The following is a 23,253-nucleotide window of genomic DNA, read 5'->3' on the forward strand; positions in this document are numbered from 1 at the left end:
CCCTTTAACATGCTGCTGTATTTACTTTTTAACATCATAAGTTTATTTACATGGTTCATATGTAAAAGTCTTTGTCCATCCCTCTCCCTGAAGGTCATAAGTTTCTTGTGTAAGTTTTTATGTACATGTATACACACAAGCAAAATGTTCGCTGACCAGGGTCAGCCTTTTGCCAGGAGCCCTGCATCTCCCTGCGTCCCCTGTCGTTGCAGTTGAAGGGCCTGTCGCGTCAGAAGTGCCCTGAAGAAGTCAAGCAGATGCTGCACATCATCGGCCTGGAGGACAAGTGGAACTCACGGAGCCGCTTCCCGAGCGGGGGCATGAGGCGCAAGCTCTCTATCGGCATCGCCCTCATCGCAGGCTCCAAAGTGCGGCGGTGGGACTGGAGGCAGTGGGCTCCCCTGCTGCTCGACCTGGGCTGGCCCTTCCGCCATGGCCCAGGCACCTTGGCCCTTGACTCCCCAGACAAGGCCATCACCATCTTTGGAGGACTCAAGCTGACTCTGTGAACCCCTTGATGGGGCCTACCACAAGGCCAGCCTGGGGTGTGGCTCTACCAGCATCATGAGGCTGTGTCTCTGCCTCCAGGTGCTGATACTGGACGAGCCCACCTCGGGCATGGATGCCATCTCCAGGAGGGCCATCTGGGATCTTCTGCAACAGCAGAAAAGTAACCGCACCATCTTGCTGACCACCCACTTCATGGACGAGGCTGACCTGCTGGGAGACCGCATCGCCATCATGGCCAAGGGGGAGCTGCAGTGCTGCGGGTCCTCACTGTTCCTCAAGCAGAAATATGGTGAGTGGTGGGGCCAGCCCGCAACGGGGTCGGTGTCCTGGCTGCTGTGCTGAGGGAATGGCTGCTACCCGCATGAAGGGCCCTGAGATCAGGCAGGGGTGGCCTTTTCTAGATCTCCTGTCTGTTGCCTCTGAGTGGAGAGCCCAGCCGGGCAGGGGGGCTTGTGAGAGGGAAGAGGCATGAGATATCTCTTGGAGTCAGAAGGCCCATGTTTGAGTTACAATCTGCCAGTTTACTGTATTGTCATCTAGGTGGTCATGTTCGTTTCTCCTTTCTTAGCCTTTGTTTTCTGATCTATAAAATGAAGATTAAGATACTACATTCCTCAAAGAGTGAGACACTGTGTGTGAAAGCATCCTACAAGTGTTAGTTTCATTTCTACAGCTGACTGCAGCCCTCATCAGCACCCCTCTGTGCTTGTCCCCTGCTGTCCTCCTGCACCCCTGCTCCCTGGCTCCTCCATGTCTCTGCTGTTCCTTTGCACTGTTCCTTCCTCTGACCGTCTTCACTTTTCTTTCTCTGCTCACTGAATTAGTAATCTCATCCAGTCCCCTGGCTTTAAATATTCATACCTTCTCTGTGTGGAAAATCATGTGTGTCTCTAGCTTGGACCCTCTCTCCTGAACCCCAGGTCTATACATCTGACTGCCTCTCCCACACCTCAATGTAGGTGTTGAACGGATCTCTGAGACTTGTGAGAAGCCTGTGCAGCACTGAGCTCCAATGCTGTCTATCAAACCTGCTCTTCCCGCAGATTTTGTCTTCTTAGTAAAAGCAACTTCGTTCTTCCAAGTGTTTAACTGAAACCTTGCAGGCTCCCTGACACCTCTTTTGCTCAAAGCTCATATTTGATATATCTGCAGACGTTTTTGGTCTTATCTACAAAATATATCCAGGTTCTGTCTCTGTCCCCACCTCTGATCACTGTGTAGCACTGCTTTCTGGTGCAGACCACTATGTCCTCCCACCTGGATTACTGCAGATGCCTACTAACCCATCTTGCTGCTCTCAATCCAGGTGTCAAAATGGGTGTATTACAGTGCATGTCATTCTGTTGCTTGGAACCTCCAGTGGCTTCTCTGTTCACTCAGAGGAAAAGCCAAAGTCCTTGGAGTAGCCTCTAGGGCCTCACATTTTCTGACCCTGTTACCCCAACCTCATTTCCTAACACTCTTCCACGTCCTTTCTCTGCTTCTGCTGCCCAGGGCCCCGTGCTGATCCAGCACTCCAGGCACACTCGTTCCTCCAGGCCAGGTGTCGCTGTGCCTTCTGAGATGTCCCATTCTCAATGAGGCCTTTCTTTGTTACCTTGTTTAAAATCACATCCCCAACACTCCTATCCCCTTCTATGTTTACTTTTCTCTTTATCATGTATCACTAATACTCTATCCATTTTACGTATTTATCTCATTTATTGTTTGTCTCCCACCCCGTTAGTGAAAGCCCCATGAGAATAGGAATTTTTGACTGTTTGGTCCACTGCTATATCCTCAGTACCTAGGACAGTGCCTGTCACATCCTAGGGCCTCAGGAAATGTTTACTGAATGAGTACATCGACGAACAATAGTAACAAGTGTTGCTAAGTGCTGAAAGAATTTGGAATGCCATAAGGTATGTGTCTTGTCTTTGTTCTTTACCTTAACATTTAAGGCCTCTGGCTACTGAGTTTTCACTTTCCAAAAATAGTTATGACTTAAAGGGAGTGTCACCCTGAAAGCAGCCCTCTGTCCTGGTGCCTAACCTTGCTACATTTGCCATGATCACCTACCAGTTATAGAGTGGAAGGGAAGACTCTCAAGAACAGCAGTACGGAGCTTCCTAGCGTGGTTTAAATTTGGCCCCACAGGTCGCTCCAACTTCTCTTTCCCATGGAGCTGTCCCACTCTAAGCCACAGAAAACTGAATGTGGCTGAAGAAAAGTATAAAAAGTGAAATTGTTTCATGATCTTTCAAATGGTGTTTCAGGTGCAGGATATTATATAACTTCACTGAAAAAACCTAATTGTGATACGGAGAACATCTCTCATCTGATTTATCATCACATACCAAACGCAATTTTGGCATTCAGCATTGGAGAGGAATTGACATTCATACTTCCTAAAGACAGCGTACAGAGGTATGGCCCCGGGTGCTACGGGGGTGCTGCACGTGCCTGCGCTGAGTGCTGGGTCTTCCCCTCCACATGGGAGCAAGGGCACTACGTGCTGCAGGGGCTTAGACCCTGGGCCTTTGGCACTACCTGAAAAGACATCCTAGCCAGGGGGCACGTTCAAATACAGGATTCGGATAGGTCTTCCCTCCTTCAAGCCTTGAGGGTTCTTAATTGCCTTCAGGTTAATGTCAAATTCCGTAATATGGCTTAATGGGAACCCTTGATTTTGTTATCTCTAATTACCTACACCCAACTTACTAAGCTCAGGTGAAGATTTGACTTGAGGTGGGTGGATCGTTTGAGCTCAGCAGTTCAAGACCAGACTAGGCAACGTGGTGAAACCCCATCTTTACAAAAAACCACAAATATTACACGGGCATGGTGGCACACATTTGTAGTCCCAACTACTCAGGAAGCTAAGGTGAGAAGATAGCTTGAGCCTGGGAGGCAGAAGTTGCAGTAAGCCAAGATCATTCCTGGGTGACAAAAGTGAGACCCTGTCTCAGAGAAAAAAGAACAAAAGATTTGACTTGATTTTCCTTTAAATTATTTCAGACCTCGACCAGGTTCCCAATACTTCCTTCTCTCCTCCTCAGTCCCCATGTCACTCTCAAACCGGAATCTTACCTTATACTTCGTTGAGAAAATAAAAACCATCAGACCATCCCTATCACAAACCTATAAACCTGCTGGCTTTTACACTTTTTTATTCTTTCTTCCATCTCGTTATGGATCAGAACTTGTTTTTCTATCACAGTCCTGTCCTTTAGCACCAGCTCAAGACCCCATCCACCCCATCTCCTCAAGAGCCCGCCTGTTTGATTGTCCTCTCTCATCTCCATCATCATTTTTCCCCTTTCCTAGATCATTTCCCATAACATACTCACATACTCTGGAGAAACTACTGGGCCCACCTTCCTTTCCAGCTGCCTCTTCATGTCTCTGCCACCCTTCACAGCCAAGCTTCATAGTGAGTGGTCTACACATGTTGCCTCCTTGTTTTTACCTCTCCTGCATTCTCATTCTGCTTCCAAGTGGCTTCAGCCCATACCCTTCCATCCAAACCACTCTTTCAAGGTAATCATCAGCTATCATCATCAGGTAAGATGTCACTTAAGGCATTAGGGACTTTCTATTTCTTTCTTTCTTTCTTTCTTTTTTTTGAGATGGAGTCTCGCTCTGTCGCCCAGGCTAGAGTGCAGTGGCGCAATCTCGGCTCACTGTAAGCTCCACCTCCTGGGTTCACGCCATTCTCCTGCCTCAGCCTCCCAAGTAGCTGGGACTACAGGCGCCTGCCACCACGGTCGGCTAATTTTTTTGTATTTTTAGTAGAGATGGGGTTTCACCGTGTTAGCCAGGATGGTCTCGATCTCCTGACCTTGTGATCTGCCCACCTCGGTCTCCCATAATGCTGGGATTATAGGCGTGAGCCACTGCGCCCGGCCTACTTTCTATTTCTTTAAAAACAAAAACATGGCTGGGTGTGGTGGCTCATGCCTGTAATCCTAGCACTTTCGGAGGCTGAGGCTAGTGGATCACCTGAGGTCAAGGGTTCAAGACCAGCCTGGCCAACATGGTGAAACCTCATCTCTACTAAAAATACAAAAATTAGCCAGGCATGGTGGCAGGCATCTGTAATCCCAGCTACTTGGGAGGCTGAGGCAGGAGAATCGCTTGAATCCAGGAGGTGGAGGTTGCAGTGAGCCGAGATCGTGCCATGGCACTCCAGCCTGGGCTTCAGACAGAGACCCTGTCTGAAAAAGAAAATTGAAAAATAAAAAACAAAAAAAAAATAAAAGTTATTAGGTAATATTTTATACCTGTAAATAAATATACGTTTCATATATGTAATTATGAAGTGTATATAACAGAATGAGTACTAGTGAACCCTCTATGCAACCTAAGAATTAAGACATAGCAGTAACTTTTTACCCTAACCATGCTCAACCCCACAACATCAGTTACGTAGTTAACCATTTCTTTGTTCTTGAAACACTCTTTTCTCTTGGCTTCCTTGGCAAAATTTACTCCCTGGGGATTTTACTCCTACCTGTCTGGCCATTCCCAAGTGGCAGTGGGAAAGAATGGGAGACAAGCAGTTTCGGGAGAGGTGGTTATGAAAAGGTCAGTTAGGAATTCTTTACATTTGAAAGGCCCCTGAGCCCACCCCAGTGGAGACATCAAGAAGGCAGTTGGATGTGAATGAAGCTGGGCATTGAGGAGAGGGTCAGCCTGGAAATGCACGGGAGTCATCTGCTTGTGGAAGTATTTAAAGTCGTGTGAAGGGATATGGTCATGTAGGAAGAAAACATAGAGAAAGAAGCAAGGGAGCTTACAAACAGTTCCTGAAGCACTCCTAAAATTCGAAGTTCCTCAGACAGGGACCTTGCAAAGAAGCCTGGAGAAAAGATGCTTCATAAAGATGAATGGAGAATAAGCACAAAGATGTAAAATTGGAATTCAGAATTGGGGGGGAAACCCATAGATACAAAAGAATTAGAAGACAATATTTTGTATAGTTTTAAACTAATATATTAGAAAACCTGAATACGATGGTAAATTGTCTAGAAAAATAATTTTATTAAAATTGACTCAATAAATACCAAAAAGTTTTTATAAACCTGATCACTTTTATCAAAAATTTAAAGAAAATATAATTTTGATTTTATTCAAATTCTTCCAGAGAACAGAGAACATTAAAAAAATACAGGCTGGAATTAGTGGCTCATGCTTGTAATCCCAGCACTTTGTGGGGCTGAGGCAGGAGGGTCACTTGAGCCCTGGAGTTTGAGAACAGCTTGGGCAACACAGGAAGACCTTGTCTTGACAGAAAAAAAAAAAAAAAAAAAGAGCGAGCTAGGCTTGGTGGTGCACATCTGTAGTCCCAGCTACTCGGGAAGCTAAGACAGAAAGAACGCTTGAGCCTGGGAAGTCAAGGCCACAATGAGCCGTGATCATGCCACAGTACTCCAGCCCAGGCAAAAGAGTGAGACCCTATCTCAAAAACAAACAAACAAACAAAATCTGCCTGCTCCTTTTTACTAATATGGGTTAATACAATCTAGCAGATCGCTGAAAGAATACTGCACCATGTAGTTCATTGAAAGACTGCTATACCATATTGAAAGGATTGTTTGATATGATCATTAATCAATATAATTTTCCATAATATGTCAAAAAGAAATCACCATGTTGGGCCAGGCGCGGTGGCTCAAGCCTGTAATCCTAGCACTTTGGGAGGCCGAGACGGGCGGATCACAAGGTCGGGAGATCGAGACCATCCTGGCTAACACGGTGAAACCCCGTCTCTACTAAAAAAATACAAAAAACTAGCCGGGCGACGTGGGGGGCGCCTGTAGTCCCAGCTACTCAGGAGGCTGAGGCAGGAGAATGGCGTAAACCCGGGAGGCGGAGCTTGCAGTGAGCTGAGATCTGGCCACGGCACTCCAGCCTGGGCAGCAGAGCGAGACTCCGTCTCAAAAAAAAAAAAAAAGAAAAAAAGAAATCACCATGTCTTCGTCCACATATAATAATTTACTTAGGAATGCAAGTAAGAGCATGGCCAGCCAGGAGAGACCTGAGTCCTTAACCCCACCTCCCTTCAGAGAGCACAGTGCTGCACTGGCTGTGCCCCAAGTCTGGTGCAGCCAGGGCAGCTTTCCCCGTGAGGCCTTCCAGGTAAAACCTTGTAATTACCTGTAGTCGGGCCTGAAAAATCATACACGGGTTTTTAACCAGGAGCCAGACTCCTCAACACACAAACAAAATCTCATTAAAAACAAAAGTCACTTCTGCTTCCAGTCATGATGGAGTAACTGATAAAGAGCATACCCTCCCACTAAAACTGGACAAAAATATATGAAGCCATTTCAGATATTAAGCATTAGGAAGTCCAGGACCATGACTGATTCTTGAGAGAAGAGAAATGCCAAAGAGAGACCTGTATTTGTCCCAGCTCTTTGGCTTGGGCGCTTTCTAGAACATGACCCAGGAAAGTAAAAACAAATCAGAGTGTAGCAGTGGGCCGGGCGCGGTGGCTCACGCTTGTAATCCCAGCACTGTGGGAGGCCAAGGCGGGCAGATCACGAGGTCAGGAGATCAAGACTATCCTGGCTAACACAGTGAAACCCCGTCTCTACTAAAAATACAAAAAAAATTAGCCAGGCGTGGTGGCGGGTGCCTATAGTCCCAGCTACTCCGGGGCTGAGGCAGGAGAATGGCGTAAACCCGGGAGGCGGAGCTTGCAGTGAGCGGAGATATCTTGCCACTGCACTCCAGCCTGGGTGACAGAGCGAGACTCGAGACTCCTCTCAAAAAAGGAAAGAGTGTAGCAATGAACTTGCTGAGCTGAGTAGGTAAAGATGAGAGGTCAGAGCTCCTGAAGTGTCTGGACTTTGTGGGACTAGGACAGAAGAGGAGAAAGCTGGTAGGAGAGGGAGGGCCCCAGAAGTCTCTCTGTGGGTTCACTTGAATCTGTGGCTGAGGGCTGAGCTGTCCAAGAGCAGGTTAAGAGTTCATGGTGCATAGCACAGAGCAGCTACTGTGAACCCGAGCTGACTCAGCTGGGCTGTTGGCTCTGCCTCTTAATAGTGTGAATACTTCCTTTTTCATGAAAGATGGTTGATATTTGTAGCTGAGCAGCTTCATTTGCCTGCTTCCTGCTTGTAGGAGGTTGACTAGAGGCCACTTTTCACTTTGAACTCTCTCTGTCCCTTTTTATGTAAGCTGATACAATTTATTTAAATCCTTTGTAGGTTTCCTGTGTATCACATTATGAAATACAGTTTGTTAGACTACAGCAACACTCACAATCTCTTCAACACAAGTCTGTCTACCTTGGGCTGAGAGCCGTGGTGATATGGGACAACACCATTATGATTTTAATTTTTTTTAATTATTTTATTTTATTTTTTGAGATAGAGCCTCACTCTGTCACCCAGGCTGGAGTGCAGTGGCATGATCTCAGCTCACTGCAACCTCCAGCTCCTGGGTTCAACTGATTCTCCTACCTCAGCTTCCCGAGTAGCTGGGATTATGGGTGCACACCACCACACCCGGCTAAATTTTTGTTCTTTTTTAGTAAAGACGGGATTTCACTATGTTGGCCAGGCTGGTCTCAAACTCCTGACCTCAGGTGATCTGCCTGCCTCGGCCTCCCAGAGTGCTAGGATTACAAGCATGAGACACCATGCACAGCACCCTTATGGTTTTCTTTTTGTTTGTTTGTTTGTTTGTTTGTTTGTTTTTGAGACGGAGTCTCACGCTGTTGCGCAGGCTGGAGTGCAGTGGCGCGATCTCGGCTCACTGCAAGCTCCGCCTCCCGGGTTCCCGCCATTCTCCTGCCTCAGCCTCCTGAGTAGCTGGGACTACAGGCGCCCGCCACCGCGCCCGGCTAATTTTTTGTATTTTTAGTAGAGACGGGGTTTCACTGTGGTCTCGATCTCCTGACCTTGTGATCCACCCGCCTCGGCCTCCCAAAGTGCTGGGATTACAGGCTTGAGCCACCGCGCCCGGCCACCCTTATGGTTTTTAAAAGCTTTTGTCCAGATGATGAGAGTCTGTGAGCAGTGGTATGTGTGCTGCTAAATATTTAACTATTCTCCATGAAAAAAGTATGCATACATGTGTATATAGTTTTATTATAAATTTTACTGATATAAAGAATGTGTAGTGGCCAGGCGCAGTGGCTCAAGCCTGTAATCCCCGCACTTTGGGAGGCCGAGGCGGGCAGATCACGAGGTCAGGAGATCGAGACCATCCTGGTTAACATGGTGAAACCCCGTCTCTACTAAAAAATACAAAAAACTAGCTGGGCGAGGTGGCGGGCGCCTGTAGTCCCAGCTACTTGGGAGGCTGAGGCAGGAGAATGGCGTGAACCCGGGAGGCGGAGCTTGCAGTGAGCTGAGATCCAGCCCCTGCACTCCAGCCTGGGCGACAGAGCGAGACTCCGTCTCAAAAAAAAAAAAAGAATGTGTAGCACACAATTTACAAATCATGATAAAATATACAGTATTCTTTATTGTAAATTTCATGTAGCCAATTCAATCTCACAGAACGCTTATGTTGATGTTTGCCAAACTCTCATATTCATAGTCAACTATGGTTGCAGTTCAGCTATTATGTGACAGGTTTTTTTTAATGCTAGTCATCATATAATGGCTTCAGACATGACATTCTTTTAAGCATTCTAACACTTTCTTGAGTCTAAACAGCCAACAAGACAATTAATAAAGCCTGATTTGCAGCTTTTGCTGATGTCTGTGGTGTAAACACTCCCACCACAGCCAATTTCATGTTACCAGAGTGAAATTACTGAATGTGGCATTGGGAAGAAATGTTCAGTAACACTCTGTAATATTCCTACCCTAAAGACACAATAGAGTTGAATAACCTCAAGAACATAGATAATAGTATTGAATACAATGGAGTAAAAGAATGAGAAATCAGTGAGTTTTAATTAATACCTTCCCTTTACTGTGATTTGTTAATTTTAAATTTACGTAACTTAATTTTTTAAAATGGTTGTAACAACCAGCTCACAGAATTTCTGAAAATTTAACAATTGGCTCTCAAGAGCTTGTATAAGTCAGCTTCAGCACACCACATTTGAGAGATGTGCTCTTAAACCTTTGTGAGGTCTTGACAAAGGACCTTATAGCTGCACAGTTAATCTGATATTTATCCTGAAAAAGTATTTTATTGACATCATTTTGGCTTTTATTTTTGTTCTGAGAACTTTGAGAACCTTTACCAAACTGGAAATACGGTCCTGGGCCCTCTATATTTTCTTTTTCTCTCTCTCTTTTTTTTTTTTTTTGGCGGAGTCTTGCTCTGTCATCCGGGCTAGAGTACAGTGGCATGATTTAGGCTCACTGCAACCTTCGCCTCCCGGCTTCAAGCTATTCTTCTGCCTCAGCCTCCTGAGTAGCTGGGATTACAGGCACCTGCCACCATGCCTGGCCAATTTTTTGTATTTTTAGTAGATAGGGTTTCACTGTGTTGGCCAAGCTGGTCTCGAACTCCTGACCTCAGGTGATCCACCCGCCTTGGCCTCCTAAAGTGCTGGGATTACAGGTGTGAGCCACCGTGCCCGGCCTTTTTTCTCTAAACTTCTGCTAAACATTTGATTATTTCCTTTTTAAATTTATTTCTCTCATGGTTTAATCATAGGAAGCTAAAATAAACCAGTTGGCACTTTCAACATTATAACTGGAAATCTCCATAGGAATTTATCCACAAGCTCATTAAATACCCTTTCAATCTTTCTTTTTACTGCAGGTAAGAGTATTGTCAAACCTTCTGCACCAAATAACATGAGAAATAACAATTTCCTCACTGTTCTTCCAGCCTCTGTCTAGAGTTCCCTTGAGGCTCCTCTCACCTTCATCCTGCTATCTGGTCCCACAGCCATGCCACATGTTGCAGGTTTTTGTCACAGTGCTTCTGGTGCCAAATTTTGTTTCAGTTGTATACTATATAACAAATTATCCCCAAATTTTCTGACTTAATATGACAACCATTTTACTGCCTATCGTGATTCTGTAGCTTGCCTGGGCTCAGCTGGGCAGACATTATGCTCTAAATAATATTGGCTGGGACTACAGTTACCTGGGGCCTCAAATGGGTTGGAATATCCGAGATGGTTCATTCTTATGTCTGGAATGATGGCACTGGCTATCAACTGGGAGCTCTCTAGGGCTGCTGACTGGCACACCCAGTACTCCTCCATGCAGCTTCTCAGTGTGGTTTGGGTGTCTCATAGCATGACAGCTAGGTTCCAAGAAGCAGCATCTCAAGAGTGCATGTTTCAAAAGAAAGCAAAGATAGCCACATCTCTTAAGGCCTGGGCTCAGAAATACCAACACGTCGTTTCTATCACATTCTATTGCTCAGAGCAGTCGAAGGGGAGGGGAAGTAAGCACGACTTCTTTTATTTATTTATTTATTTTTGAGATGGAGTCTCGCACTTTGCCCAGGCCGGACTGCAGTGGTGCTATCTTGGCTCACTGAAAGCTCCGCCTCCTGGGTTCACGCCATTCTCCTGCCTCAGCCTCTGGAGTAGCTGGGACTACAGGCGCCTGCCACCACACTTGGCTAATTTTTTGTATTTTTAGTAGAGACGGGGTTTCACCGTGTTAGCCAGGATGGTCTCGATCTCCTGACCTCGTGATCCGCCCACCTTGACCTCTCAAAGTGCTGGGATTACAGGCATGAGCCACCGCGCCTGGTCAGCACCACTTCTTGATATGAGACGTGCCATGCTCAATCAGGGAGGGCAGAAATTGTTAGGCCATCTTTTCAGAGTAGCTACACCACAGAAATAGAGACAGTGCATATTGATGAGAGTCAGTACACCAGGAAGACATAACAGTTGTTTACATGTATGCGCCTCATAACAGAGCTTCAAAATACATGAAGTGAATGTTGACAAAAATAGATGAAGTCAAAATCCCAACCATTTTGGAGATTATAGCACCCTTTCCTCAGTTATTTATAGAAAAAGTAGACAAAAAAACTCATTAAGGATATAAAATATTTTGATAATATTGTCATCACACTTACTCCCTGTAGATAGACACTACAAACTATAGCTGCAGAACACCCATTCTCTCCAAATGCCTATGGGATATTTACCATAATAGATTACTTGGGCCCTCCCCTACCAGCTTCTCCTCTCCTGTCCTAGTCCCACAAAGTCCACACATTTTAGAAGCTCTGACCTCTCGTCTCTACCTTCTCAGCTCAGCAAGTCCACTGCTACACACTGATTTGCCTTTACTTTTCTGGGCCATGTTCTAGAAAGTACCCAAGCCAAAGAGCTGGGGCAAATACAGGTCTCTCTTTCGTGTTTCTCTTCTCTCAAGAATCAGTCATGGTCCTGGACTTCCTAATGCTTAATATCTGAAATGGCTTCATATATTTTTGTCCAGTTTTACTGGGAGGGCATGCTCTTGTGAAATAAGTCCAAATAAATTTCAAAAAATTGAAATCATGCGGATTATGATCTCTGACTACAGTGGAATTAAATTAGAAATTGATAACAGTAAGATATCTAGAAAATTGGCCGGGCGCGGTGGCTCACACCTGTAATCCCAGCAGTTTGGGAGGACAAGGCAGGTGGATCACGAGGTCAAGAGATTGAGACCCTCCTGGCCACCATGGTGAAACTCTGTTTCTACTAAAAATACAAAAATTAGCCGGGCGTGGTGGCGCGTGCCTGTAGTCCCAGCTACTCGGGAGGCTGAGGCAGGAGAATTGCTTGAACCAGGAGGCGGAGGTTGTAGTGAGCCGAGATCGCGCCACTGCACTCCAGCCTGGTAATAGAGCGAGACTCCGTCTCAAAAAAAAAAAGAAAAAAAAAGTAGAAAATATTTTTAACCGAATGATGATGAAAATACAATGTATTAAAAATTTTCAGATGCTACTGAGGCAGTGCTTAGAGGGAAATATATAACTTTTAAAAACTTACACTCGAAAAGAAAAGGGGCTTAAAATCATTTACCTGTTTCCAACTGAAAAGATAGGAAGAGAAAATTAAACCCAGATGATACAGAAGAGAAGAAATGAAAAATATAGGGAGAGAAAATAATGTAATAAGAAACAAAAAGAAAACTGAGAAACGACAAATGCTAAAAAGCTAAAAAGCAAAAAGTTATTTTAAAAGATTAATAAAATTGATAAATTACATTGATAACCCATTAAATGATAAACCATTAATTCCAAGACCATTAAAGAAAAAAAGAAAATTAACTAGCATCAGTTAGGAAATAACTGCTATAGTTACAGAGCCCAGAGTTACAAAAAGGGTAATAATAAAATATCACATGTAAATAAATTGGAAAATTTAGGTAAAATGGACTGATTTCTTTAAAAATACAACTTACCAAAACTTACAAAATGAAGCAGAAAAATCTGAATAACCATATATCTATTCATGAAATTGAATTTGCAATCAAAAGTATTCCCAAAAAGAGAACTCCGGATTCTGTGAAACACTGAAGAAAAAAATAATCTCAATATTTTAGAAAATAGAGAAGGAAGCACCTCCCAACTCATTTTAAGACCAGCACAACCCTGATACCAAAACCTGGAAAAGGTATGATAACAGGAAATTACAGACTAATATCCATCATGGGCATAAACATAAAAGCCTTTAACAAAACACTAGTTGGCGAGTGGACTTATCTGGAGGCTTTGTTCACATGTCTGCGCCTTGGCATGGATTCAGCCTGGTTTCAAGGTAGTGAAGCTTCTTATCTAGTGGCTTGGGGCTCCCAAAGAAATCAAGATACCTAAAGCCTTCTTCTACCCAATATCCATCACTTGCATTGTATCCTCTCAGTCAAGCAAGACACTAAGGCCAGCCCAGATGAAAGGGAATTAAAGGCCACCTCTCAGTGGGAAAAGTAGCAAAGAATTTGCAGCTATCGTTTATCTACTGTGTTATTCAAAATAAACGAAAACATGTCCAGACACAGGACACGTAGAAGAACATTTATAGCCACTTTATGCATAAGCATCCTTACACAGGAACAATCCAAATGTCTATCAACAGGAGAATAGATATATTCCTTTTGTTGAATGCTGCTCTGCAGTTAACGAGAATGAACTAATGCATGCAACAACATGGTTTAACCTCAAAAACATGTTACATGAATGAAGCAGGAGATGAAAAGGTCATATGATTTCATTTACATGAAGATCAAGAAGAAGTAAAACTAATCTAAAATTTAGGAGATTTGGTTATCTGAGGGCAAGAGAGGGACTCATCAAAGGGGACATGGGGGCATTTTCTAGGGTGATGGAATGTTCAGTGTCTTGATTAGGGTGAGATTACATCAAACTGTGCATTTAAGAACAAGATACTTTACATAAATTTAGAGTCAATATTTTATTTTATTTTATTTTTTTAATTTTATTTATTTTTTTGAGACGGAGTCTCGCTCTGTTGCCCAGGCTGGAGTGCAGTGGCCGGATCTCAGCTCACTGCAAGCTCCGCCTCCAGGGTTTGCGCCATTCTCCTGCCTCAGCCTCCCAAGTAGCTGGAACTACAGGCACCCGCCACCTCGCCTGGCTAGTTTTTTGTATTTTTAGTAGAGACGGGGTTTCACCATGTTAGCCAGGATGGTCTCGATCTCCTGACCTTGTGATCCGCCCGTCTTGGCCTCCCAAAGTGCTGGGATTACAGGCTTGAGCCACTGCGCCTGGCCGAGTCAATATTTTAAAAGGGATACTCTGATCTTGTTGGCAGACAGTAGCTATAGCATGAGTACAATTTCAGTAACTGGAAACTGAATGAAGGGCAAGATAGTGAACATACTGAAGGTATGACATACTATTGACCATATTCAGTAAATAGTATTTGCTGAATATTTAACACAGGGGGGCTACTTTGCTAAGTGTGTTTACATTTTTCTCAGTCCTTACAACTTTTTTGAATTAGGTAATATCTGTCTTACAGGTGAGGAAAGATTTGGAAAGGTGAAATAACTGGCTCAAAAATCACAAAACTTGTAAGTGACAGAGTCTAGACTCAAACCCAGCCATGATTAGTTTATAACCATTGTCTGCCGACAGGGACACACACAAAGCCCCTGCAGACCTTGTATAGGCATCTGGCATGTGTGTCTGGTTTCTTAAAAGTTGGACACTAGGTTGTGAGAGATAGAAACCTTAAGGCCAGGCGCAGTGGCTCACACCTGTAATCCCAGCGCTTTGGGAGGCCGAGGCGAGCGGATCACAAGGTCAGGAGATCACAACCCTTCTGGCGAACACGGGGAAACTCCATCTCTACTAAAAATACAAAAAAATTAGCCAAGCGTTGTGGCAGGCGCCTATAGTACCAGCTACTCGGGAGGCTGAGGCAGCAGAATGGCGTGAACCCGGGAGACGGAGCTTGCAGTGAGCGGAGATTGCGCCCCTGCACTCCATCCTGGGCAACAGAGTGACACTCCATCTCAAAAAAAAAAAAACAAAAACGAAGCCTTCATTGTACAAGATTATGATGGTTGTCTTAATATCACAAAAAAAGCCATGATTCTTTTAATAAAAAAAAAATAGAAAATATGTTTGAGAAAGGTTTTAACATGAGCAGACTAAAAGAATTAGCTCCTTTCCTCACTTAGATAACAATTGAAACCACTCTCTCTAGAGATGAAAGGCCTGAGCTTGAATCCTGGCTCTGCTGCTTCTGGCTGTATGGCCTCAGGGAAGTTTCTTAACTTCTCTGCACTGTCCTCGAAGAGCTGTTGAAAGCATCCACAGAGTTAATACGTTAAAAAGCTGTGAAGGGCCCCTGACATTCCCATACTTACAAAGCTGGTGACAAAGCTGGTGTTTGAAAAAATATCTTCTTGACTCCAAAGTCCATGCTGTTCCCCAGTAGAGAGCCAAGGGCAGTGACAAAAGGGATTCACCTTACACCTTTCAGGACTAAAACCATTTCTTTTCTTCCAGGTTTGAATCTCTATTTACTGACTTGGAACTGAGACAGGTAGACCTGGGCATCTCCAGCTTTGGGGCCTCTGTCACCGCCATGGAGGATGTCTTCATAAGGTAAGCACATATAAAACTGTAAGACTCCAAGGTTCTTAGGATTGGAAGGGATCTTAAAGGTCATGTATCTAAACTTTGCCTGATGCTTGAATCTTTTCTGTAGCAACCTCACTGAATGGCCTTCCAGCCTCTGACTAGTACTTCCAATAACAGGGATACCTGAATCTTGGCTCACTGCAGTCTCTGCATCCCAGATTCAAGCAATTCTCCTGCCTCAGCCTCCTGAGTAGCTGGGACTACAGGCCCCTGGCACCACTCCCGACTAATTTTTGTATTTTTAGTACAGATGAGGTTTCATGATGTTGGCTAGCCTGGTCTCAAACTCCCGACCTCCAGTAGTCTGCCTGCCTCGACCTTCCAAAGTGCCTGGGATTACAGGTGATTTTTGTATTTTTAGTAGAGATGGGGATTCACCATGTTGGCCAGGCTGGTCTTGAGCTCCTGACCTCAAGTGATCCACCCACCTTGGCCTCCCAAAGTGCTGGGATTACAGGCATGAGCTATTGCACCTGGTCTTTAAACAAATTTTATTGATACATAATGTGCGTATGTATGGAATACATGTGATATTTTGATACGTGCGTATTCTACTTGAGACTTGATTGATGTCTGGCTATGCACATCTTCCATGAGTTTAGAATCCCCAGCTATTATTATCTGTTCATACAGGGCCTCTGCTCAAATATCTCCTCTCGTTTTGGAACTCCAGTTAGACATATTAGATAGATCTTATCACTCTGCTATGTGAATTTTAACTTTTTAAATATTGTCCAACTCTTTGTCTCTCTGAGCTGTACTCTACATAATATGTTCTGATCTGCATCCAGGTCATTGATTCTCTCTGCGGATGTTTCTGATCTTCAGCTAAACACTTCCATTGAGACTATTTTCTTTTTTGTGGAGACAAAGTCTCATTATGTTGACCAGGCTGGTCTCAAACTCCTAGGCTCAAGCTATCCACCCCCTCGGCCTCCCAAAGTGCTGAGATTACAGGTATGAGCCACTGCACACAGCCAGTTTTTTAAATACTTACATTTTTGTTGAAGTATAACATATACACCAAAAGGTATGCAATTATTAAACCTGCAGCTCAGTTTTCATTTTTTGAGTTGTTGAAATTTCTATATATTCTAGATATAGATCTTTTGTCAGATATGTGTTTTATCTACATTTTCTTCCAGTATGTGGCTTGCTTCTTCATATTCTTAGTGGTAGCTTTTTTTTTTTGAGACAGGGTCACACTAGGTCACCTAGGCTGGAGTACAGTGGCATGATCTTGGCTCACTGCAACCTCTGCCATCCAGGTTCAACGGATTCCCCTGCCTCAGCCTCCCGAGTAGCTGGGACTACAGGTGCATGCCAACACACCCAGCTAACTTTTTGTATTTTAGCAGAGACGGGGTTTCACCATGTTGGCCAGGGTGGTCTCAAACTCCTGACCTCAGGTGATCCGCCCGCCTCGGCCTCTCAAAGCGCTGGGATTACAGGCGTGAGCCACCATGCCTGGCCCCTAAATTTTTTTTATGGTTACTGTGTTCTGTATGCTTTCTAAAAAGTATTTCCCTACCCTTAGGTCATAAAGTTATGCTTCTACTTTTTATTCTAGGAATTTTATCATTTTAGCTTTTACATTAGGTCTGTGACCCATTTTCTGTTAATTTTTGTGTATGGCTGTGCGTGTGTGTGTGCACGTGTGTGCAAGACAAGGTCTCACTCTGTCACCCAGGCTGGAGTGCAGTGGTGTGGTCACAGCTCACTGCAGCCTCTGCCTCCTGGACTTAAGTGATCCCACCTCAGGCTTCCAAGTAGCTAGGACTACAGGCGCACACCACCGCACCTGGCTAAGTTTTTTTATATTTTGTAGAGATGGGGTTTTGCTATACTGCCCAGGCTGGTCTCTAACTCCTGGGCTCAAGCAATCTTCCCACTTCGGCTTCCCAAAGTGTTGGAATTATAGGCATGAGTCATGGTGCCCAGCCTTGTGTACGGTTTGATAAGAGGTGAAGTGGAAAAACATACACTGTTTTTCTTCTGCTCTTACATCACAGCAATCAACACAGAAGCCTTCTATGATAAAATGTGCAGGAATTTCCCCCCAACAACAAGCAAGCAATGAGTTCTGCAGCAGACAGCAGCTGAGTGTCCTCTAATTCAATTCTGACACTATTTGGAGATAGCATCAGATCCCACAAATCGAGGGCTAAGTTCCACAAGACTTCCCACTTCCGGTGTCAATCACAAGCCCCAGGTTGTTTTACCTGTCCTTTTTTTTTTTTTTTTTTTTTTTTAGAGACAAGGCCTCACTATGTTGCTCAGGCTGGTCTCTATCTCTTGGGCTGGGCTCAAGTGATCCTCTTGCCTCAGCCTCCTGAGTAGCTGGGATTATAGGTGTTAGCTACCACACACTTACCTGTACTTCTGACCGACCAGCTATAAACTAGGGATCCTATTACTCCCTCCTTAGGTTAAATTAATTTGCTAAAGTGGCTCACAGAACTCAGGGAAACATATTTCCCAGTTTATTATAAGGATATTACAAAGGATGCAGAAGAAGAGATGCATAGCGTGAGGTATTGGGAAAGGGTATGGAGCCTCTGTGGCCTCCCCAGACACCCTCCAGGAACCTCCAATTGTTCACCTCTCTGGAAGCTCCTCTTGGGCCTTCTATGGAGACTTCATTGGATAGGCATGACCAAAGCATGGACAACTGTGTAGAAATGAGATTGGACAAAAAGAGTACTATGTAATACTAGCAGTGTGAGGGGGGAAACCCGCAAGGCCTGTCTGTTCAGATCCTTCTTGGCCTCTCTGTGCAGCGTTCTTTCCTCCAAGGTATGGGATAGGACACCTTCTAAAATGGGAGGGTCTTTTTTTTTTTTTTTTTTTTTTGAGACGAAGTCTTGCTCTTTGCCCAGGTTGGAGTGCAGTGGCGTGATCTCAGCTCACTGCAAGTTCCGCCCCCCAGGTTCACGCCATTCTCCTGCCTCAGCCTCTGGAGTAGCTGGGACTACAGGCACCCGCCACCACGCCTGGCTAATTTTTTTGTATTTTTAGTAGAGACGGGATTTCATCGTGTTAGCCAGGATGGTCTCCATCTCCTGACCTTGTGATCCGCCCGCCTCAGCCTCCCAAAGTGCTGGGATTACAGGCGAGAGCCACAGCACCTGGCCTAATGGTGTGGTGGGGGTCTTATGACCTACATTCAGACAAGATAGGTCAGAGAATTTCTTTATGGTCACCTCTAAGACAGAAAGATGCAGGAAGATTATATTTTTAGTTTCTGTGGCCTGCCTTGGGGAGAAATAACAGCTACAGGAGTTATGAGCCAGGAACTATGAATGAAAACATATTTTATTGATCCCTATGATATAATGATATCACCGCCTCGACCCCTGTGATACATCGTTGTATATGATACATCATTGTATATGATACATCGTTGTATATGATACATCGTTGTATCACAGGGGTTGAGGCTCATTTTCTTCCACATGAGTATGCAGATGGGACAGACTATTTGTTGAAAAGACTTTTTTTTTCCCACATTGAGTTGTTCAGATGCCTTCACCAAAAATCAGTTGACTGTATGTCTGTACATTCCCTCTTCTGTTTCATTGATCTGTTTGTCTGTCCTGTGCTAGTACTACATTGTCGAGATTACTGTAGCTTTGTAGTGTATCTTAAAGTCAGGTAGTATTGGCCGGGCGCGGTGGCTCACGCCTGTAATTCCGGCACTTTGGGAGGCTGAGGTGGGCGGATCACGAGGTCGAGATATCAAGACCATCCTGGCTAACACGATGAAACCCCATCTCTACTAAAAATACAAAAAATTAGCCGGGCGTGGCAGTGTGTGCCTGTAGTCCCAGCTGCTGGGGAGGCTGAGGCAGGAGAATGGCGTGAACCTGAGAGGCGGAGCTTGCAGTGAGCCGAGATCGTGCCACTGTACTCCAGCCTGGGCGACAGAGTGAGACTCCATCTCACAAAAAAAAAAAAAAAGTCTGGTAGTATATAGTTCTTCCAGCTTAGTTCTGTTTTTTGAAGATTGTTTTGGGTATTGTAGATCCTTGACATTATCATGTAAATTTAAAAATAAACTTGTCAATTTCTTTAAAAAAAACAAAACAAAACAAAGAACCTGATGGAAATGCTAGTTCATTTGTAACGGTGAACCACACTAATGCAAGGTGTTTAAAACAGGGAAATGGGGCTGGGCGCAGCAGCTCACACCTGTAATCCCAGCACTTTGGGAGGCTGAGGCAGGTGGATCACCTGAGGTCAAGAGATCAAGACCATCCTGGCCAATATGGTGAAACTCTGTCTCTATTAAAAATACAAAAATTAGCTGGGTGTGGTGGCTTACGCTTGTAATCCCAGCTACTCAGGAGGCTGAGGCAGGAGAATCGCTTGAACCCAGGAGACGGAGGTTGCAGTGAGCCGAGATCGCACCATTGCACTCCAGCCTGGCAACAGAGAGAGACTCCGTCTAAAAAAAAAAAAAAATAGGGAAATGGGGGTGAGGGGAGCTGTGGAAACTCTCTGAACTTTCTGCTCCTGGAAGTAGATGCCTCAGCCCCAGTCAAGCCATCAAGGGACTGCAGCCCTGTCTAATAGTTTAACCGCAGCCTCATGAGAAATCTTAATATAGAACCACCCTCACTAGCTAAGCCACTCTCGAATTCCTGACCCCCAGAAACTGTGTGAGATAATAAATGTTTACTGTTGTTTTAAGCTACTAACTTTTGGGATAATCTGTGTCACAGTATTACATAACAAATACACCATCTTTTACAGAGTCATACTGAAGGAAAAAAGTCAATTTCCTGGGTTATTTTGCTGTGACAAATTCTTAGTAGAATGACAGCCCAAAGCCTGTGAGTAGAAATAGTTTCCTGGCACACTGACACTTTGCTGCCAACCAAACACATCTTTTTGCCTAGAGCAGGGGTCAGCAGACTTTTTCTTAAAGGGCTACATAGGCTACATAGCTGGGCGCGGTGGCTCACGCTTGTAATCCCAGCACTTTGGGAGACCGAAGCAGATGGATCACGAGGTGAAGAGATCGAGACCATCCTGGCTCGATGGTGAAACCCCGTCTCTACTAAAAATACAAAAATTAGCTGGGTGTGGTGGCCCGTGCCTGTAATCCCAGCTACTTGGGAGGCTGAGGTAGGAGAACTGCTTGAACCTGGAAGGTGAAAGTTGCAGTGAGCCAAGATCGCGCCACTGCATTCCAACTTAGCAACAGAGCGAGACTACATTAAAAAAAAAAGGATCACATAGTAAGTATTTTATGCTATGTAGGCTTAGCAGCATAATCAAGGATATTATGTAAGTAATTATATAACTAGTTCCAGGCCAGATACAGTGGCCCATGCCTGTAGTCTCACCTATTTGGGAGGCTGAGGCAAGAGGATCCCTTGAGCCCAGGAATTCGAGGCAGCTGTGAGCCATGATCACCACTGAAATCCAGCCTGGGCAATAAAGTGAGACCCAGGCTCTATTTTTTTAAGTGTGTGTGCGTGCATACACATACATACTATGTACTATTTATACATATATATGATTATATATACTTATATATATACACTGTAAATGTATATATAGTAGCTATATATACATGTGTATATATACAGATGTAATATGTGTATATATAGTATGTGTATGTATATATGCACATATTAATATATATATTTTACATACACATATTACATTTTATTATATAGTACATATATACACATATATAGTGTGTGTATATATACACATATTAGTATATATATACTTTACATACACATATTTGTGTGTGTGTGTGTATATATATATATACTTTAAATATATTTGTGTATGTACATACCTATACACACATATTGGTTAGTTAACTCAATACTTGGGACTTATTTAAGACTTTGCAGCCAGGCGCGGTGACTCACACCTATAATCCCAGCACTTTGGGAGGCTGAGGCAGGTGAATCCCGAGGTCAGGAGATCGAGACCATCCTGGCTAACACTGTGAAACCCCGTTTCTAATAAAAAAAGAGAAAAAAAAATTAGCCAGGCGTGATGGCGGGCGCCTGTAGTCCCAGCTACTCGAGAGGCTGAGGCAGGAGAATGGCTTTAACCCAGGAGGCGGAGCTTACAGTGAGCCGAGATCACGACACTGCACTCCAGCCTGGGTGACAGAGTGAGACTCCATCCCAAAAAAAAAGGAAAAAAAAGACTTTGCTAGCCAGTTTATAGCCAGTATATACTATATACTGTATATATAGTATATACTGGCGCTATATATATATACACGCACACACACATACACACACGTATTTATTTGTATATGTGAGTTTCAATGTTTAGGGTTATGTTAGATGGTTGTATACTTACATAATATCCTTGATTATGCTGCTAAGCCTACATAGTGTAAATATAATGTATATATTGCTCAGAATCAACCATAGTTCATTCCGAACTCAGAATCCCTTGGGCTGGATATGGCCCGCTGGCCATTGTTTACCAATTCCTGGCCTAGAGTCTCAGCAGAGCTCTGCTTTATAATTTTCAGTTTTGCTTATGAAATAGTTATTAAATGATATATCATTTTGTTTTAATTTGCATGTAGAATCTTTTAGGGAAAATGACAAAATCTGTTCATACTAGTGTTGCCTCAGTTATTTGGAAAAGCCATTGGTTAGTTAACTCAATACTTAGGACTTATTAAGACCTTGCTAGCCTGTTTATAGTCAGTATATACTTGCTACCCACTATATATAATCTAGATGCAGCTTTTTTCTTCATTATTCTTATCCTAACTTATTTTTTTTCAAATATCATATTACTTTCATTCTTTAAATCCAAGCAAAATGAACTGTGCCATGATTTTGAGAATTTGGTTTTGGTTTTGGTTTGGTTTAGGGGTTGTATGTTGGCAGATCCAGTACAGCTATCTCAAACATCAAACGTCCCTCTATGCATCCCCAGCCGCACTTAACAGAATTCCTGTTGACAGAAGTAAACATCTTCATTCAAGGATCTTCTCAATACAGACTGGGCTGCCAATCAGACCAAACGCTGGGGTAAGTAACATATTCCAAATGTATGTAAGAAAGCACATATTGGTTTAACTCTTGGAAATATGCTGTCATTCTGTCAAGAAGTTACATCAGCCTTTTACAGGGGCTTAAGAAAAAATGTGCATATTTTAGGCATAAAAGATTGACTGCCAAGTTTCGGCACTATCACAGTCTCTGCTCTAGTTCAAAGGCGAAGGGTGATGGTCTGTATAGGATTAACCCAATGTAAGAAGGAATCATAAAAGATTATAGTAGAGGTCTTGGCCATTCCTCTGACCAGGAAGAAGACAGAATAAAAGTACTAAATCTGCTAGCCAAAAAGCATGTATCTTTCACTATAAAACAGATCATGTATTGTATCACTTAGAATTTAAAATTTGTTTAAATATATTCTTGTGAAATATATGGACAACCTGTAATGTTCTTTTAATGTTGAAAAAAGGATATTGGGCTGGGCATGGTGGCTCACACCTGTAATCCCAGCACTTTGGGAAGCTGAGGTGAGCGGATAACCTGAGGTCAGGAATTCGAGACCAGCCTGGCCAACGTGGTGATACCCTGTCTCTACTAAAAAAAATACATAGATAGATAGATAGATAGATAGATAGATAGATAGATAGATAGATCTCAAAATTAGCTGGGCATGGTGGTGGGTGCATGTAATCCTAGCTATACTTGGGAGGCTGAG

General features: G+C 43.8%; 2 protein-coding genes across 2 annotated transcripts in view; both read left to right on the top strand.

The window, feature by feature from the left end:
• The window catches only part of LOC141409356 (uncharacterized), a 40,338-nt gene extending 39,218 nt beyond the window's left edge, over positions 1 to 1,120 (top strand). The window contains exon 4 of the mRNA XM_074028594.1: positions 213 to 1,120. Within this exon, the coding sequence (XP_073884695.1) occupies positions 213 to 216 (4 nt within the window). The 3' untranslated portion in view covers positions 217 to 1,120. The remainder of the gene's footprint in view (positions 1 to 212) is intronic.
• On the top strand, positions 565 to 22,483 carry LOC107128309 (ATP-binding cassette sub-family A member 17). The gene is made up of 4 exons (XM_065537672.2): positions 565 to 799; positions 2,766 to 2,916; positions 15,409 to 15,507; positions 22,408 to 22,483. Exons 1-4 carry the CDS (start codon positions 565 to 567, stop codon positions 22,481 to 22,483), a joined length of 561 nt encoding a protein of 186 aa, XP_065393744.1.
• Positions 22,484 to 23,253: the final 770 nt, after the last annotated feature.

Source organism: Macaca fascicularis, chromosome 20 (genome assembly GCF_037993035.2).
Source record: "Macaca fascicularis isolate 582-1 chromosome 20, T2T-MFA8v1.1".
NCBI lineage: Eukaryota > Metazoa > Chordata > Mammalia > Primates > Cercopithecidae > Macaca > Macaca fascicularis.

What these genes read in the sequence shown, in the direction of transcription:
- LOC107128309 (XM_065537672.2), top strand. Translation starts at nt 565, where the DNA reads ATGAGGCTGTGTCTCTGCCTCCAGGTGCTGATACTGGACGAGCCCACC. An exon ending in CCTAAAGACAGCGTACAGAG is followed by an intron (nt 2,917 to 15,408) that starts GTATGGCCCCGG and finishes CTTTTCTTCCAG; the next exon opens with GTTTGAATCTCTATTTACTG. An exon ending in ATGGAGGATGTCTTCATAAG is followed by an intron (nt 15,508 to 22,407) that starts GTAAGCACATAT and finishes GGTTTGGTTTAG; the next exon opens with GGGTTGTATGTTGGCAGATC.